Source organism: Gigantopelta aegis, chromosome 8, assembly GCF_016097555.1.
Source record: "Gigantopelta aegis isolate Gae_Host chromosome 8, Gae_host_genome, whole genome shotgun sequence".
NCBI lineage: Eukaryota > Metazoa > Mollusca > Gastropoda > Neomphalida > Peltospiridae > Gigantopelta > Gigantopelta aegis.
The window spans coordinates 43,341,509-43,362,604 of record NC_054706.1 but is presented as its reverse complement, the minus strand read 5'-3'; the positions used below and the strand labels follow the sequence as shown (position 1 = coordinate 43,362,604).

Here is a 21,096-nt window from a genome sequence, read left to right as displayed (position 1 = left end):
CCTTAATTTAAAGTCGCAGAACCCGTGAAAATGGACACAGAGTTTGGTTAAAGAAACATATCCTAGTTTTTAAACACTACGATGTATTTTCCCCTACAAAGAGCAGCTTTTTTTTGACAACTGAAATTATACATTATTTGCATCTTATTGTTTAGATTATCCATCTCCATACATCCAAAGTGTTTTTAGTCATCCTAGTGTTTGTAATGCAACGAAATGCATTTTTTTTATAATTCTAAAAACGCACGTATTTCTCGGTTATGGAAACGATCTTTAGACGATTTTTGGATGGTATTTTCCCGTTTTAACGCCACAGACCCTCGTTTAACTCGGTTGTAGCTTTGTGGAAATAGATAACCTAAATAATAAAATCTAAGTGTCCGCTTTCAATGATAAAAAATATCTCTAATAAGTGCAAAATATGTCGTAGTGTTTAAACCAAAAATGGCGACTATAATTTTAATAGTGAAAAAAGTAAAGTGTGTTTTATTTAACGACGCCACTAGAGCACATTGATTTTTTTATCTTATCATCGGCTATTGGATGTCAAACATATGGTCATTCTGACACTGTTTTTAGAGGAAACCCGCTGTCGCCACATAGGCTACTCTTTTTACAACAGGCAGCAAGGGATCTTTTATTTGCGCTTCCCACAGGCAGGATAGCACAAACCATGGCCTTTGTTGAATCAGTTATGGATGACTGGTCGGTGCAAGTGGTTTACACCTACCATTGAGCCTTGCGGAGCACTCACTCAAGGTTTGGAGTCGGTATCTGGATTAAAAAATCCCATGCCTCGACTGGGATCCGAACCCAGTACCTACCAGCCTGTAGACCGATGGCCTGCCACGACGCCACGGAGGCCGGTCATAACTTTAATAGAGACGACCCGGTATTTCCAGTCTGATTGAAATGAGCTCTGCTAGTGCAGATAGTTTTGTCTGTAGTGCTGGTGTAACATGGTAGGCCCTATCCCCGGTCACTTTTCTACGGCAATAGAAAGTAATTAATATGTGTTGAGGGCGTCGTGACCGGCCTCGGTGGTGTCGTAGTTAAGCCATCGAACATAAGGCTGGTAGGTACTGGGTTCACAGCTCGGTACCGGCTCCCACCTAGAGCGAATTTTAACGACTCAATGGGTAAGTGTAAGACCACTGCACCCTCTTCTCTCTCAACGTGCTTGAACCTTAATTGGATATAAGCACGAAAATAAGTTGTATTGAAAATGAGGGCGTCGTTAAATAAAACACCCCTTCCTTCATTCCTTCCTTCCCAATACACAGTTCAAAACAGATCTATGCAAATGGAATATGACGAGACATGCCTGATCTATCCATTATAGGCAGGTGGTTGTTATGTTCCTATCTCCAGCCAGTGCACCACGACTGGTATATCAAACCCGTGGTATGTGCTACCCTGTATATGGGATGGTGCATATAAAAAGATCCCTTGCTGCTAATCGAAAATAGTAGCCCATGAAGTGGCGACAGCGGGTTTCCTCTCTCAATATCTATGTGGTCCTTAACCATATGTCCGACGCCATATAACCGTAAATAAAATGTGTTGAGTGCGTCGTTAAATAAAACATTTCCTTTCTTCCTTCCATCTTTTGCCGATATGGAAACAACATGCATGCAAGCCTTGGTTATCTTTCCGTCGTAGTATATTGTTTACGTAATTACTTTATTAATTAGACCAGTTATGCTCCATTACACTTTATGAAAAAAAACACACAAAAAAACAAATAACAACAATAACCCCCCCCCCCAAAAAAAAAAAAAAAAATGAAAAAAAACAACAACAACAACAACAACAACAACAACAACAACACAATTTAATTTTTTTTTAAATCGATGATATACGCGAGGCCTACACACTACGGGCCGATTTCATATGTCTGTGTATCAAAACCTAGGTTTAACATTGGTTTACGTAAAACGCTGAAAAACCTGACCAAGACATACACTCGTGGTGTATTTCACATGTGTGTGTTTTACCCGTGTTTACAAAACCACGCTTTATACAGGGGTTACCCGCAGATTTGGAAAGGGACATAAGCGAGGAATAGCTTACACTTCATCACTTAGTAGTTGAAACTCGTTACCGGTATATTATTAGTATTCGCGTTCGAGATGGAGGATTAGCTACCTCCTCCCCTGCCCCCCCCCCCCCCCAATGTGGAACAAACCTTCACATTCTGTCAAAAATGATGGACATATTTGGGAAAATGAGCTAGCCTGAAAACGTTTCACCATGTATTTCCATTATTTTACTCACAATATTAGTTATATTCCATGTCAAATGCTTACAGAACCCTACATAGCTGTTGGTAATAATGCAAAAATGCTTACAGAACCCTACATAGCTGTTGGTAATAATGCAAATATGAATAAACGTTTTGTTACTGGCATTTCCCTTTCATTCTAACATAATATTAAAAAACAAAAGATGGGACGCGTACGCTTGAGAGCACCGAGATAACGTATGGTCAAATTTTCAAAACTGTGGGCCTGTAGCCTACCGCCTTGTTCCCCCTTTATTAAGCCGAGACAAACACGAAAGTATGTCATTATAAGACTGCAGTCTATGATAGACGTTTGTTGCTTTGATACCGGTGGTAACCGATCAACTTTCATTACTAGTACTTCCTGTTTTCGTGTAGTTCATACACCATGAAGAAAATGTTTATTTTTACTAATTTAATAAATAACTATGTTTATTACCCCCAGTGACCACTTATAACAGGGAAAATATTTTCCGTATTTTCTCAATGAGAAATATTATGCAGTGTTGTGATGTACAATATTACTGGATGTTTTGACGCTTACAAACCAATGACTTTGTCGGTACTAAATACATCATCTCGATTTGGCAGACACACAAAATGACGTCATGTACTTTAATGATTTTGCGTTCACTACTGTTTTAATATTAAATTTATAACAAAATGTCATTTTAAGACAACTCATTATTTATATTTTTAGCAGAATAACGATAACTTTTGTTTTTGAAAATTATCTATTAGCGTGATTAAAATGCAAAGTTATAGAAATACCCAGAACAGTGTTTACATTGTTTCTATAGCCTACATGTACGTGCGTCTAAATTAAAGGAGTTTAGAGAAAACATAGCTGGGGTAATAAACAGAATAGCAAACTCAGTACCAGTTATTATCAATGTATGTCCCGAGTGAAATACTTTTCATTTGTCACTCGCTAAAGCTCGCGACAACTAAAAATGATTTGATTCGGAACATAATTTTGATAATAACTGGTATCTCGTTTATTATCCTCTATATATCTCAGGCGCTTTGTTGTTCATTCGCCACGAACATGGTGAAGGGGTGGATCTAATTATACAGTCGTGCTAAAAAAAAACAGGCAAAAGGGCATCTTGTCTAAAGGGGGAGGGGGTTCGAACCCCCCTACCCCCACCATGTATTCGTTTCTGTAAAATGGCGTAGGCAGGATTTTGTACTGGGGGGGGGGGGGGGGCACCTGGCAGCCAAGTAAACAATGATATTGAGTACGCCACTGATCACCCCTAATTTTGCCGGGATTGCCCCCCCCCCCCCCCCCCCCCCGGCTACGCCACTGTTTCTGTAGTGGCTTCAAATGATCTCTAAAATACGTTCACATTTCATGGCTCTGCAATACTGACGTAAAACACGATTTTGCTGCCGAAATTATCTATGAAGAAAAGTTACTTTGAGCAAACCCAGCGAAAAACCACCTCAAGGGCAGGTTTAAACAAGCAATACAATTGTAACCAAGTGTTAAACTAGGATTACTGAAAACCAGACATTTGAAATGCACAGTAAACATGACCCAGGGTTTAACCTAGGTTTAAACCATATATTTCCAAAACCAATTGATAACCTAGACATATGAAATCGGCCCTATGTGTTCAGTCCTTAACGTAGGCCCACTTGAATTTGAACGCGAATACTTAAAACATACCAATAAACCACGAATACGCTAACGTATTTCGTTCTAATTCGCTACGAATATGCCGAGCTTCATTTTTGCGTGAACATACAACTTAGAATATGCGAAATTACTCTGCAAAGTTTTTTTGTGTGTAGATTCATGACAGAAATACGCACGCGAATACGCATCCATAGCAGAAACATAGTGTATAATTATTGCTAGTGTTTTTGTATAATTTTAATGTGATCTTTTCAAATGCTGTTTTAATATATTGTTTACTTTAGTAGTGTTCATGTACATAAATCTGGCTGTCATGTGAATTGGAATGGTCTGGATTAGGCGTCGAAGCTGCGCCAGTGGTTTATTTGATGTTGCTTGGAAACGTCAAAAACTTCAAAAACATGTCCACGGTGTCCATGCTCTGCTGTGTATGCACTGTACGGTGTCCTTCCAAAACATTAGGACAAACGTTTTGTACACGTTTAGTACTGTACCTATAATTGTGTCTGTAACTATACATGTAGGATGGACTGCATGTATGCCATGTTATCTAACGGCATGAATTTAAGCATGGATTTATGATTTTGTCTTTTCTGAACTGTGAAATCTGTTTTAACACAGACGGGGTAGGGAGTTGGAACTTAGTGTTTTGGTTTCTTGCTTTTTGTCGAAGATTACTTTCATCTTCCTCACCTGCAAATGATAATTTAAAATGTGCTACTTTGGGTTTCTGAGATGAAATACTGATCATTTTAAATTTTGTGAAGGGTATATCATCAAACTTTACGCATTTTGATATAGACTGATAATCTAAGAACATGTTGGCTTTCATTTGAATGACGACCATAGGCTGTCTACCGACTTGTTTCAATGTGTTCTTTGGCCTTCAATGTCGTTTCCTTCAATTTTGCTGTGGAGATTATCTACTTCCTGAATTGAAGAGAGCCCTGGTTCACAAAAGTTTTGCTGAATAATTTGGACTCTAGATCTGGCGATAAACTCTTTCAATGCTGTGAGCTTGATAGAGTTTTTGTTTTGCGTGACACATGAATCGGACAACAAAATAATGTTTTTGTTATCTTGGGGAAATCTGTTACAAACCTATCTAGGATTGCAATCAGTGCACTTGCCTACAACAACAATAAACTCGTCATGACGCGGGAACAAGTCAATGACATTTCAGCAGAGGATCCAAGGGGTGCGAATGACAATTTTTATCCTGAATACATTGTAATAAAACTTTGCATGTGTTTACTTTGACATTCCATTTTGGTTACACACACAATAAACTTGTTCTTGGAGATATATTTGTACCTGATTTCAATAGATTAAAATGACCGGTTCTGAACTTACCATCATCAAAGGATTTTGGTATCACATGTCATATTTGATAACATATGACTGGTCAGCTAAGATAGAATAGTTTAACATTAGGATCGAGTGATTATTTTGAGATAGAACAACATAATGCCGTTAATATCTTTATTACAAGTAACAGTTTGCAACTGAAACTGGTTTCATCTTCAAGATTATAATGTCAGCTTTCCAATGATACCCATAACTCCATTTGACCCAATTTGTCGATAGAACAGTATAATTCTCAAGCAGCGAACAGATAACACGTTTCTTTCCAGTTACAAGCCCCCGCTGTTAGTTTGTGTACTGTCCGTAGTTGGTGTGTATTTATTTTCTTTTTCAGATGATCTCAGAAGCTGATAATTTTATTTATTTATATGTATTCATTCATTCATATAATAATAATAATAATAATAATAATAATAATAATTATTATTATTATTATTATTATTATTATTATTATAGTACTGCAGGGGCAATATTACGCTATTCATATACGGTAGCAGGGTAAAATGGGTATGGCGCCATACCCAAATTTTATTGCAGATTTAATTTTTTAAAAGTTAACCTTGACACAATTAACGACTCTTTATTATTACTGTGTGATTTTCATAACCCTAACCCTACACCTAACCCATATTATTTTTTGGGGAGGCCCCCATACCCCCTATCGACTGCTGTTGCATTCAGCAAACACATTGTAAATATTTAATTTCATAGCGCCATACCCAAAAAATTCTTTCCGGCAGAAACACTGAGTAGGTGTCTATGGAAAACGTACACAAAAGGGTCCGCTAGGTTCATATTCAACCCCCATTCCCCTGTTTGTACTTAGTATTTATTCCTCTTGTTCCAAGTGGTTCGGCAATATGGATCAATCAAATACTTATTTACCGCCTATATACATGTTTGCTGTGTTTATAGGCAGCCCTCGTTAGTGGAGGCCATATACACGGCCGTCGTATATATAGCCACTTCGTATACAAACACTGTCTAGTACACAGTATTCTTTAAAAATGTAGTAATTCCTATTCCAAGCCATTTGTAATTACCCATGGGGTTATGGCATATTTTATATAATAATAAATTTGACAAACTGAAAAATGAACAACAAACGATAAATGCTTCTGTTGCTAAAATAAATTAATGTATAAGCTTATTATCATTCAGTACATATTTATATATCTTTTTATAACTTATTTTCATTATTTTTCTTTCGATTTACCCTACGTCGCATAGGATGGTCAAGCGTTCTCGTTACACGAACATGGCAAATCGTTTTGATATTGCAGTTATTCGGGGGTTGCCCATCACGTGACTACAAAAATAATACGTCACACCTCTTCGTTCCAAATAGCCGTTATTTTTTCCTGAATTATGGACCGTTGACATAATTCAATTATTTTTACAAAATATCAGTAATTAGTGGGTTACGGTAGTTATGTAGATGGTTAAATAAAATACTTTTAGCGACAAATCAAATGTATATATTTTAAGATAATACTTTGTTAGGTCATTAATTAGGTCAACCATCCGTTACAGAGCGCCTTTAAGCATTTCGATAAAAAATATTAGCTACAGTGGAAATAGGGGTAGGGTAACAAAACTGGTGGTTACACACAGAAAGCTGTAAGTCCTGCAATGCTATCATACTGTTTTCCATCTCTAGGGATGTAGGCCACGACAAAAATCACTGTGAGTATTCGTCCCCCAGATGGTACCAATTGCTAAATTTTGGATCCTGGCTCATATGTCAGAAGATTTCTTTAATTTTAATTGTCACACTTGTTATATTAAGCAGTTATCATGGATATGCGCAAATTCTTTGCTCTTGTCTCTACAAGTGTGTCAAAAATGGTCACTGACAGCGCCAGCGATTCTTTAGCGACAGTAGACCTACCGCATTCGCCGGTGGCAACTGAAATCTGGAAGACAAGACCGGTGAATCCAGGTGTGTAATGTGTATTAGCATGGGGTCATTTGACGGGGGATGTAAGGACATGTGCCCCTCTCACCATCAACATTGTGTTTCAGTTTGTGTCCTAAATAGGTCTATGTCTATGCCCTGTAGTTGAATATTAAAATCAGCCCCTCACCCCATATCCTGTAATTTAACGTCGTTCAAATAGGCCTACTTTATGACGAGACTGAACAATTGTTGTTGTTTTGTTTTTGTTTAACGACACCACCAGAGCACATTGATTAATTAATCATCGGCTGTTGGATGTCAAACATTTGATCATTCATACATATATAGTCTTAGAGAGGAAACGCGCTACATTTTTCCATTAGCAGCAAGGGATCTTTTATTATATGTACTTTCCAACAGGCAGAAAAACACATACCATGTTCATTGACCAGTTGTGATGTACTGGTTGTAACGAGAGAAAAACCCAATCAGTTGAATGGATCCGCCGAGGTGTTTCGATCCTGCGAGGCAGGCACCTCAGGCGAGCTTTCAACTGACTGAGTTTTAAAAGCGCATGTGTTCCCGATTTTTCGAGTTGTTATACAGACCGATATTATAATTCTTTAAAAATGTAATGATCATGTGGTTGACACCCAATAGCCGATGATTAATTATCAATGTGCCCCAGAAGTTTCGTTGAACAAACTTTATTATACTTTATGTGTAATATTTTCCTTTCGTAAACCAGTTTTAAGTCCTGCAGTCTCTCTCTCTCTCTCTCTCTCTCTCTCTCTCTCTCTCTCTCTCTCTCTCTCTCTCTCTCTCTCTCATACCTTTTTTCCGTTATTCAACTTCAAAACCCAGGTATAATGTGACAAAGTACAACAAAAACAATATAGTATAGCAGTATATTTAATAAAATCTCAAGAATATAATATAGTTTTTGCTTATAATATATAAAATGAGTCTTATTCTATAATTATATTATACATGCATAAATGAACAAACCAACAATGTAGAATTTTGTTTTATTTTATTTATATATTGATATAGATAAATAATGTAATTAAATACCATATCATACATATCATATATAATAATACTATATTACACAAAATGGACATTGTCATTCAATAAAGGCGTAAAATCACATGCTAATTCGGCCTGTTCTATAAATACCATTGCCTATTGCCTGCCTGTGGCACGATGATCGACTGGTAGGCTATAGCCAGGTGGGGGCCATGGGAACCACGCCCTCCCCCAATCACACATATTTTTCATACACTCATAGACAGTGTACATCCCCCCCCCCCCCTCCCCCGGCAATAAAATAAAATCCTGGCCTATCCCAGCGCGAAGATCAGCCCAATGTTCTTTTTTATATAACATTTTACACACATTACAACATGAAATTTAAACCATCAGCTCATACGTAAAACAAGCACATACTAATGTGTACAAATGCAATGGTTTGATGCCATATTTTAAGTTTTGTCTATCGTATGAACTGTACGTTCTTATGCTCTATTTAAAAGCGTGTGTATTAATGTCCACATAATTCTAGTGCTTTTATAGTCCATTCACAACTATCTAGTAACCCTTAATTAATTTTGTTCAGTATATACACCATTTTATTTAGTCCTATATAAATTAGTTGACACCAAGCGCTGTTTTGTTACAATAACCCACACGTGTCGGAAGACATCAGGAACGTAAATATGAAAAACCCAAACAACATCCCACAGCATAGTATCTACATAGTATCTACACATAAGGCAACCTGCACAAGACTTATATAATGTATAATACTACATGACTATTCCAGTATCTCCCTGCAGGCTGCACGATACCGTCATCTACCTGAATCAAACAGTCCATATAATATATTCATTTGGCTGAAGCGTCTCCGATAGGCCTAGTTACTAGGTTCGGATCCCGATACCGGCTTCCACTCTAAACAACTTTTAACAGCTTAAAGGTCCTATGTCAAAGTTGGAACTACAATATTTCGTTATTTTCATATTTATTTGTAATAAATAACTACAAATTAATCGATCCCACACCTAATTTATTCAGGATATGTGGATGTGTTTGTCTAAACCAATATTCTGGGAAAAAAGAGCTTGATAACAGGGGCTCTCTTTTCAGGATATGTGGATGTGTTTGTCTAAACCAATATTCTGGGAAAAAAGAGCTTGATAACAGGGGCTCTCTTTTCAGGATATGTGGATGTGTTTGTCTAAACCAATATTCTGGGGAAAAAGAGCTTGATAACAGGGGCTCTCTTTTCAGGATATGTGGATGTGTTTGTCTAAACCAATATTCTGGGGAAAAAGAGCTTGATAACAGGGGCTCTCTTTTCAGAATATGTGGATGTGTTTGTCTAAACCAATATTCTGGGGAGAAAGAGCTTGATAACAGGGGCTCTCTTTTCAGGATATGTGGATGTGTTTGTCTAAACCAATATTCTGGGGGGAAAGAGCTTGATAACAGGGGCTCTCTTTTCAGGATATGTTGATGTGTTTGTCTAAACCAATATTCTGGGGGGAAAGAGCTTGATAACAGGGGATCTCTTTTCAGGATATGTGGATGTGTTTGTCTAAACCAATATTCTGGGAGAAAGAGCTTGATAACAGGGGCTCTCTTTTCAGGATATGTTTCCCTCAGGTAGGCAAAGGTGCACTGAAAAAATCCACGGGCCGACTGATATTAAGAAACATGTTATAGCCACTAATACTATATATAAACATATATTTAGCGTAAATTAGTGTGACCTTGGGCCTACTGATTGCTGCACTGATATATGCTACTATTGCGCTAGTTTATTTCATGTTTTGTAATTACACCCAAATATATATTCCACTAATAATAATAATTAAAACATTAAATTTAAAAAAAAAATTGCTTGTTTATTTTTTTCTCTATTTTTTTTCTTATATATTTTGGGACAAATGTCTTAGGAAACTCGAAGGATATGCCCAAGAACACACGTACCTTCAGTAGAAGGTATATTACAGCGAATAACTACCCTCTCTAGTTACAGCCCTCTTTTGGAAAAAAAATCATCTAGCTTTAAATGGCCATTTCGTCGTCTTAGGATTATAATGTTCTATGCGCCATTTACTCGTTACCGAGAAAAACGATGTTAGGGTTTTAACTCAGTGGAACTTACATATGTAATAGTTATCTGTGTGCGGTTTGTCATTTGGATATAAATTGTTTATCTAAATATTCTTATTCTAACCTGACACTGCTTCAAAACATCGCATTCTCTGTAAAATTATAACATTTGATTTGGACTTAGAACATTGCGATATACAACTTGACTGATTCTTTTAGAACTATAATGTTTTACAACATAGAACATATATTTAAGCACATACAATCATGTCTATTCTTAAGAACAAAGGCATTTAAAGTACAATTAACGAGAGAAAACAATTTAAAACATACTAATATGCTAATTCTGTTTAATATATAAAGGATAGTAAAAAGGCTTGTTGTTCATTTTTATTTATATAAAGTAATAACAACAAAATGTATTTCTTTAATGATTATTTCTGAGAAAAGTTTTATTTTCTGGTAACGAGCATGCTGGTGCATGTAGGCCTAACCTAACGCAAAATGCATGTATTAAAACATTTGAGTCAAGTTAAAAACAAATTCATAACTTTAGTGATGCAAATTCTATAAAATGACATTAAAAACAACAAAAGGTAACAATCATGACTTCAAGATTGAAATGGATTAAATGGTGATTAATAAAAAGGAAACGTTATTGTGCACAAACAGGGTGGGTTTTTTTTTAATTCACAACTCTTGTAATATTAATTTCAAATAATGTGAAAAAGTATAAATAAAACAGATAATGCTATTTGATGGGGTGGTATCTTTTATGAGATTTCCATAACATGCTCTTTTGTGTTTACTGTTTGTGTTTACAAATTATATCATGTAATATTGAAAGAAGTTAAATAACGTTCTATCTTCATGGTAACGTTGACGAAGATTGTAGATATAATGTTCTATCTCCATAATAAAATGATGTAAAATAATGTTTTCCGACAATAGGATTCATTGAAATTTAAATTCCATTTATGTTTTTAATATATTAATTCTACAACAAATAATATGTTTAAGAAAAGACATCAAATATGCCATTCTATGGTCATGCTGATTTTGATATACACATCTAGTCACGTGACTGATATTGAGAAATCTGACTGATCAATGGACATAAAACATTAAAGTAGGCTACTGATCGTTTTATAAGTTTTGGACATAGAACAAAAAAGAATTGGCAATAACTCACTTATAGTGATTTTTAGCTAAATTAACTATTAATAAGGAGATAGAACACTTTATTACCAACAAAATGGTATATGGAACTCATTTAAAAAAAAAAAAAAAGGACTTACAACATTATAATCCTAAGACGACGATTTGTAACTGTTCGCGATATCTTTCCATGCACAGTGCTATTTTACAGGTTTTAAATTATATTTAGTATTTTTGTGGCTGGTATGGTCTGTACATGTAAGGCGATCCGTTAGCGAAGCCGTCCCCCAGGGTGGGGTCGACGGAGGACCTTGCGTCGGTGATCATCCTGGTGGTAGAACACGCTGGTCGTTGACGTGTATGCACAGTGTATCGCTCAAACTGGCTCAGACGGGGATCTTCATAGTCCGAAAGGGCCTGAACCCTTCCATATCCAAGATATTTTGTTCCAATGTCTTGATTGGGCATCACAGGAGTTGGGGCGGGGCCATACACCGGAACTCTCTCAACGCGGGTGACAACTCTTTCCTCGTAGTGAATGGGCTCTTGTTTGATTGGCTCACGAAAGTACGACACATCATGTCCGGTGTACGTCGTGTCGGCTGCAATGGATTTAGGTCGTGGACGTAACACTTCCGTCTCTGTGGAGATATCCATTCGGTTTGACATTTGGTAGGCATATCCATTTCCTGGCCCACTATACGACCGTCGCCGAAATTCGTCCGTTGTCGTATAAGCTCGATTTTCTACACCGTACACGACATTAGATACTAAAGGCGTGCTATCCACCTGGTTACGGGTGTACGTCTTGTTCTCGAAATTGCTAATGGTGTATGCTGGTTTGTCGAATACGTCGTCGTAGTACGCCGACTGATCGATGGTTGTTCGGCGATCTTCGGCGTATGGTGATGGGGTGAAGTATCGCTGACTCATCGCGGTTTTCATTTGGGGGTTCAAATCAAGTTTGGCATCTCCTGAAAGGAAAGGGGGAAAAAGTTTATTTAATGACAGAATTCAGTGGTCACTATATGTTCGACAGAAGACAGATTTTTTTTAATTTAACGACACACTCAACACATTTTATTTACGGTTATATGGCGTCAGACATATGGTTTAGGACCACACAGATACTGAGATAGGAAACCCGCTGTCGCCACTTCATGGGCTACTCTTTTTCAATTAGCAGCAAAGGATATTTTGTATGTACCATCCCACAGACAGGGTCGTACATACCACGACCTTTGATATACCAGTCGTGGTGCACTGGCTGGAACGAGAAATAGCCCAATGGGCCCACCGACGGGGATCGATCCCACACCGACCGCGCATCGAGCGACAAATTTTGTGTATGTGTGGGTAAGTATATGTGTGTGTAGTGCAAGGCGCACATTAAGTCAATACTTTTTTTTAACGTGCAGGGCGAATTGTTTTCCTCTATTTAGCAAATTTAAATTGGCGGGGAAATTTTTGAAGGTTGTAACGGCGTTGGAAGATTTATTTTGTTAATAATGACGCAAGTACTTCAATCGGGATTTTGTGAGTACAGTAGGCTATACATTTTTGGTTTGTGTGTCTATTTATTGCACTATTTTGATTGAGAAACTTGAAACGTGGTGCCACAAGTTGTGAATACCAGCTATTTATAGGGTAATGTAGTAATCTTCGGATGTAAAAGGAACCACACATTCTACGTCCGTTCGGACTAATGTGTGTGTATATCTGTGAATATTTGTGCAAACTGAAACTAAAATTCTTGAGTGTTATTTTTGCAATCGGATGACGTTTAATATACTGGTAAGTATTTGCTTACAGATAGTCCTTATTTGACGCACCCTTTACATACAATTAGTTTTTCCGACAAATTTAGAACTATTGCAAGTTAAATGTTGATGATCCGAGTGTAGAATGAACATATAATTAGAATATTCCCGAGTAGACTATTCCCCACTAAGTAAATGACGAATTCTACAGTGGCGGATCCAGAAAATCCATTTAAGGGGGGTGGGGTGGGGTGGGGGGGGGGGGGGCATTGACATGAGGCGGAAAACCGGCCTCGGTGGCGTAGTGGTTAAGCCATCGGACTACAGGCTGGTAGGTACAGGGTTCGCAGCCCGGTACCGGCTCCAACCCAGAGCGAGTTCTTAAGGGCTCCCCCCCCCCCCCCACTAGATCCGCCTCTGTTCTACAACGTCTGTACATAGAAGCACTCACCTGACATAGGTATGGCGCCGTGGATGTAGTGGTATTCCCTAGCCTTGGTTCTCAACAGAAAGAGCGGGACAAGAAGAATGAAGAAGGCAATAAGACACAGCAAGGGAGACCAAGGAAAGCTTCGCGAGCTAACCAACGTCGAATTGATAATCCACGACCAGTACATAACTCCGAAGACGATCACTCCAGCCAAGATAACCAGTTCTGTCAATACATTGAAATAGCTGTAGTTTGTAGTTACAAAGAACAGACATTTTCACGTATATGATGATTATATATTTTATTTTTCTACTCTAACAAAAAACATTGATGTTATTAAATATTCTAACGTGATTGGACAGTACCTGAACTTAAAAAAAAATAGAGTTAAAAGAATTAGCAGGAGATACCTTATACTCAAATATGGCATTGAGAATCTCAATGCCATATTTGAGTATACAATGCCATGTTTGAGAATAAGGTATCTCCAATTACATAAGTATATGAGTGAATGAGATTAAACTCCACTTATCTGACTGAATATCAGTTAAATTTACTTTCATGATCCAACTTGACGAATATAGTTAGCGGAATTCGTTAAATTCCCATTTAATTAATTAAATTTGAATATTAAAAATGTTCATTTATATAAGACTTTTGCAACTGAATTTACAGTAGATGACGTCTGTTTACCTGTGAGAACAGTCATAATCACTAATGCCGTATTGAGGGTTTTCATGTGTGTCCAGTTATTAAATCCGATTCTGTAGGTCATTCCACACACAAGCAGTAGACAACACCCGACCACGCCCACCGTCTCCAACCCCCGAATAGCTTGGAAACCAGTAGCATCATAGATGATATCTGCAAAGTAGAAAATAATAAAATCATTTCAGTGTTGTTGTTGTTTTGACTCCCCTACCGGTCCAATAGGAGGCGACTACAGGTTTTGTCTCCGTTTGTCCGTCCGTCCATCTGTTCTTTTTCACAGTGTCTCAATATATTGAGCTTTAACATTTGTGTATAGCTTTTATCATGTAAAGTTACATATCAATTTTGACTTTCATTTTTAAAACTCACTATTATTTTATTTATTATTTATTTGTTTATTTATTTTTTTCTCACTCCCTTTCTCTAACTCTATGTATAATTTATATAGAAATGTGTGATTTGTAAAGATTATATTGTATTGTGCATTGTAGATGAGTAGCTGTGTAAATTTATGTTGATTATTCATAATTATATGTTTGTATCCAATTGGAACATTGTTTAGTAAAAATCGCCACATTCAACATTTTGTAGCCAAATTCATAATTATATTATTTTTGTATCCAATCGCAACATTGTTTTGTAGAAATCGCTACATTCAAAATTTTGTAGCCAAATAAAAACAAAAGTCGTCACATTTTTGTATAACAATAAGCATTTCTTATTTATATATTTATTACAACGAATACATGCCAGATATATCAACATTACAAACTCATTCATCTCAAAACACCCGTTCGCTCAGGTGATTTGTCCAAGTGTCTGTAAACAGCTATCACAGACACGGCGGAAGCAACTGAATATTGTAGTGGTGGGGAGGGGGTTCACTCCCATAAGACAGACGTCCCATAAGGCAGACATGCCATTTGATAGACAAAACTCTTGATTGGGTTATGTAATGTATCCTGTACACCCCTGACTGCGTTAATGGTATTGCTCCAATCTGCTCAGCAAGCTATGCTGCAGTGCAACAGCAGTCTTAATTAATGAGCTGATTTCATGCAAACAACAGCGAGAGCTTAATTGTAATCTGGTAAATGCAATTAATAAATGTAAAGATACAGTGCTTGGTGGATTTTCCACTGCAATATCTCCATTCAATTCATTTCACTTCAGATTGACAATGTTTTGTTTTTATATCAATGATTACCGCACAGTTATGACAGTACCTATTTAAAAAAATAAATCTAATTTTATATAATTTTGTTATGTGTTTTGTATTTAATTGTATCCGACTATTCCATTATTTACTACATGTATTATTCAAGGTAAACGGCAGGTAATTAGTAATGGGTCTTGTGTTGTTTTAACGCGTCTGCGTTATGGGACGTCTGTCTTATGGGAGGACACCGGGGAGGGGAGGGGGGTGGGAGGGGTAGGTTGTGCCTAACTAAGATCGAACGTATGCTCCTCCAGAACATTCTGAAAATTAGATGTCCTGAAATACAATTTTCTTGATTCTATAAGTAAAACTACTCATGACAAAATTTAGGTAATGCAAACACATTTTAATTTTTAAATGCATTTTTCATTATGTATAATTTTTGTATACAAGTACGTATATATACTAAACATATTAACACGACTGCGATGTAGAAAATTGCTGAATCAAATGAAATAATTGGTTACCATGGACACCTGTACAATCCAATCAAATAATTCTTTACAATTACAATCGCAAATATTGATAATAGTAACAATTTTTAAAAAACATCTCATTTTACAATGTATTTTTTTTCAAGTTACTATGTAGGATTTTGTATTTTAAAATTGAACTGAATTAGTTTGACACTGGTCATTCAAATTCCAGCGGGTTCCCTTTGGTGGACATTTTGAAAATTTGATGTCCTGAAATGCAATTTTCTGCATTCTACAAGTCAAATTAATCATGACACATGCAGGTAAATGTCATTAACATATTTTTAATTCAGAATTATTGAGATAGCCCCCTCAGCCGGCCCCCGTTCCGCCGGGACTGTACAAGTATATATTTGTAACATCCACTTCTTTACTAAGATGCCTTGTTCAATAAGGCTGGCTAGAGTCAAATGGATTTTCGTTTGATATCAAGCGATCTGACAACATGCAATGTGTGAAGTTATTTGATTTCATTTCATTTCAGCTTATTTTCGTGCTTATATCCAATTAACATTCTGCCGTGGGCAATCTGGACTATCTGTCCAGGACAATGGGTTAGTCACGTATCGACTGTCTAAATTCGCTTTGGGTGGAAACCGGTACCGGGATGCGAACTCATTGTTGACTAGTGTTGATCATTAACAGCAAACGATTGGTGCGTTATTACTTAATTACAGGTCATAGGCTTACGGACTCGAATCGGGATAAGAACATTTATTCATATTAGCATTGCTATAAAATGCTATAAAGGGTTGCAAACGAATCACTACGCATTTTTACATAAATTAAAACTAATTTTGAAGGTAGAATGATGGAAATACATGGTAAAAAGATCTCAGGTTAGCACATTTTACCCGAATATCTTTCATGTTTGCCCGAATTTGAGGTTTTGCTCCAGCACAAGGGGAGCAGTTGCCCCGCACCCTGTCGTACACCTATAGATGTTACAGGTATTATAAGCAAGCATATAAGCGTACGAGACGGGGGTGGGGTGGGGTGACAACAACAACTACTACTACTACTACTACTACTACTATTACTACTACTACTAGGAAAACTTATGACATCAGAATGCTTGTTATTAACATTATTGTTTAATATAGTGTTTAATATATGTCACAACTTGTAGCTGATAAACCTACACTGGAATTTGCTGAATCGTCAGTCATACGAGTTAAACAGTTACTGTCGAGCATACGTTTTGTTCATTGCATACATACCGACATCTTCGGGGATGAGAGAGAGAGAGAGAGAGAGAGAGAGAGAGAGAGAGAGAGAGAGAGAGAGAGAGAGAGAGAGAGAGAGAGAGAAACCCTTTGCCTTTACACAGGGTGCTGTTCTACAGAAAAGCAGGAAAGGATATTTTATATTATGCACTCTCCCATAAATAAGACGTACTGTCGTGGATAGCAAACAACTCGGGTCCATCCAGGTCGATCGATCCATCGACCTATCAGACCGCAGACGAATGCTCTACCACCGAAATAGTAAAATACCCCCACCCCACGTCCATGTACACGAAACAAATAAATTGAATTGGTCGGTCAAGGATCAATAAAAATCACTTGAATGAGTGACATTGGAAATGAAATATCTTTTCTTTTTCTTAACCCTGAGGTTTTACGCTTCATTGCCCTAATATAATTCAAGCCTTGGAAATCAGAATCTACATACCGTTTTGACAACGCTTGACTGAAACTTAGTTTAAAATAAAGACTACAAAAGCTCGATGCAAAATGACGCGTAAAGACATTTCACAATCAATTTAACCACGCACACTTAGATTAATTCTGTCCTATACACGGAGAGCTTCAATTCAAATCGAGGACAATCCAGTTTCGTCAAAAGTAGCAGCATATATTACTGTCCACACATTACGAATATAGTAAATTAATAAAAATACACCACCCACTGCTTTTTGATGTTTGAGGCAAAATAAGTCATATACATCTGTGATATGCATAACAAGGCAAACTTGTATATAAAAGACGGTTTGACATATTTCAAATTAAGACATCCACGCGTATATGCTTACTCACATACACACATTTCCTAGATAGTTGTTTATATGCATGCTTGCGCATACATACATACATACGTACGTATGTGCGTGCGTGTGTGTATGTATGTATGCATGCATGCGTACATACACATATACATATACGCACGCACAGACGCACGCACACATAAATACACACATACATACATACATCAATACATACATACATACATACATCTATGAATGAATTCCATTCCTTGTAAATCAAATAACGAAGTAATAGTATTGTATTAACAAATTACTGATAAAATGCCGTTGCAGTTATATTTTGCTACAGCTTTTTACGACGACACTGCTGATTGCTGATTACTGTTCGAGGGCCGAAATTCATGTACGTTATGGAGGGGGAGAGACGTGATTTGTAAGCCACACGTATATCATTGGCGGGCGAAACGATGCCTAAGGTTCAAGTCCCAGCAACGACATGAGATAATTTATGAGGCCAAAAAGAGTTTATAAATCCTCTGTGCCAATGCGTCAATAGATATATGTATGTACTAGTCAAACCCGACGTAAATACACTATAGATATTCATACATAAATATATAAATATAAACATCAATACATCCTTTCATCCATCGATCCACCCATCAATATAAACATACATACATAGGTACTCGTAAGTATAATCAGCTAGTGGTGTTTGTGGACGAGTAAGAATGTTAAGATGTTTATCAATGAAAGCCGTTAGCATTACCAACAGTTTGACATCCACTAGTCGATGATTAATTAATCAATGTGTTGATTAGTGGTGTTGATATTTTAACAAGTAAAGTATTGCTGTATAACTGTGTTGTCGACATTTTTAACACAAATCAGCTAAAACGTTATTTGTAATCGCTGCAGACTTTACACTATTTTTTTTTCTAAGGTTATTATTTAACTCTTCTGGGTATTTCTAAAACGAAAGTGTTTTTATTATACACATCAAAGGTATTTAGCTTAGAAATAAGATACAGAAAGCAACTACTAGTACATTTCCCAACTTTCCTTCGACCAGTACACCTGCATGTAATCTCTTACATGAGAACTTGTAAGTCACATTTCATTGTTCCATCTTGTCAGCAGGGCCGTAGCTAGCGGGGGAAGGGGAGGGGGGGGGGGGGTCAAGGCTCCTCAACAAAAAATCCGGAAAAAATTATAGAAACATAAAGAAAATTATCTTGTTAACTGTTTCAGGAGTTTTAGACTATTAACTACCCCCCCCCCCCCCCACCCAAACAAAAATTCCTAGCTACGGCCCTGGTGAGGCGAAGTCTATTTGATGTTCAGTGTGTGAATGTGACGACATGTTTGTAAGTATTTTTAATATCTAATGGAAATCGAAGAACTGCATATTACCGGAAGGAAACAAAAGTTAATTATTTATCTAAAAACTACTTAAACATCAAATATATTCTGGAAACCGCAGCTTTGAGTCTAACTACTAAAAATTTCGCATTAATAAACTTAAGGATATGTTTAAACTTTATTTGTCATTACGTGTTGAACGTCTAACTGTAAATCATTTTAACAATTAAACTAAAATAGTGAAGTGTTACATAATAACTAGAAGTCAACGGTTGGGTCAAGCAGCTCATAAATTTCTACATTTATCATTTATGTATCTTCATCACTCTATCTCAGTAAAGACTTCTATAAATAAATGCAAACAAGGATTTCCGAATTTTTCTTGATTTTTCGTAGAAGTTAACACTTAAAAAATAGCAATGAATTGGCAGTGGAGACACCTCTTTAAATTTTTCGATAAACGAAAGGTTTAAACAAAATGTTATCACTTTCAAACTTTCAAACTTTATTTCGATTCACTCAGGCCGTCAAACGACAGCATATGAGGACATATTTTACAATAGTTATTTACAGTGACAAGATGACAACAGGAGTTCTTCATAGAATATATACAGATATAATACAAAATAGCTATATACACATTTTAAAAAGAAGACACGTGGCGACAGAACATTTAAATAAAGCAGATAAATCTTTATACGTCAGTACTTTTAAAAGTATAAAATGATATCGGAGATGTTTATCTATGGTTTACTAATTTCACAGAAATCACAGAACACAACAAATCATAGCTTGCTTTGTGGGCGTAACCGGACTCGGTGGTGTCGTGACTACAGGCTGGTAGGTACAGGGTTCGCAGCCCGGTACCGGCTCCAACCCAGAGCGAGTTCTTAAGGGCTCAGTGGGTAGGCGTAAGGCTACTACACCCACTTCTTTGTCACTAACCACTAACAAAACTAACAACTAACCCACTGTCCTGGACAGACAGCCCAGATAGCTGAGGTGTGTGCCCAGGACAGCGTGCTTGAACCGTAATTGGATATAAGCACGAAAAATAAGTTGAAATGAAATGTGGGCTTAAATTACCCCTCTGGGCGACCTGTCAAGTGCATTTATACAGTTTAGTATTTCAGTATCAAAACTAAATATTTTATGAAACAAAATATAATGTTTGTGACGTATTTGCTAATCGTGACTTGATATTTTGACCTCTAAATCTATTTTGGGTGTTGGTAGGGGTAAAAAAAAAAAAAAAAAAAAAAAAGCTATTGCCAAATATTATATTACCTCATTGGAAAGGTATTTGTAATCTGAACACAGTGACAGAGGTTTCATTTTGATATTTTATCAATTAAACCTATGTATTTATTACACCCTACCGGCCTCGGTGGCGTCGTGGTTAGGCCATCGTTCAACAGGCTGGTAGGTACTGGGTTCGGATCCCTTTCGAGGCATGGGATTTTTAATCCAGATACTGACTCCAAACCCTGAGTGAGTGTTCCGCAAGGCTCAATGGGTAGGTGTAAACCACTTGCACCGACCAGTGATCCATAACTGGTTCAACAAAGGCCATGGTTTGTGCTATCCTGCCTGTGGGAAGCGCAAATAAAAGATCCCTTGCTGCTAATCGGAAAGAGTAGCCCATGAAGTGGCGACAGCGGGTTTCCTCACAAAATCTG

The 21,096-nt window shown here is 37.0% G+C and overlaps 1 protein-coding gene across 1 annotated transcript in view; it reads right to left on the bottom strand.

Moving 5' to 3' along the window:
- Positions 1-8,096: 8,096 nt before the first annotated feature.
- LOC121379450 overlaps positions 8,097-21,096 on the bottom strand; it is a 30,003-nt gene continuing 17,003 nt past the window's right edge. Inside the window, exons 2-4 of the mRNA XM_041508093.1 lie at positions 14,356-14,526; positions 13,684-13,887; positions 8,097-12,446 (exon numbers count right to left, since the gene is read on the bottom strand). Coding sequence (XP_041364027.1) covers positions 11,698-12,446; positions 13,684-13,887; positions 14,356-14,526 — 1,124 coding nt within the window. The 3' untranslated portion in view covers positions 8,097-11,697. The remainder of the gene's footprint in view (positions 12,447-13,683; positions 13,888-14,355; positions 14,527-21,096) is intronic.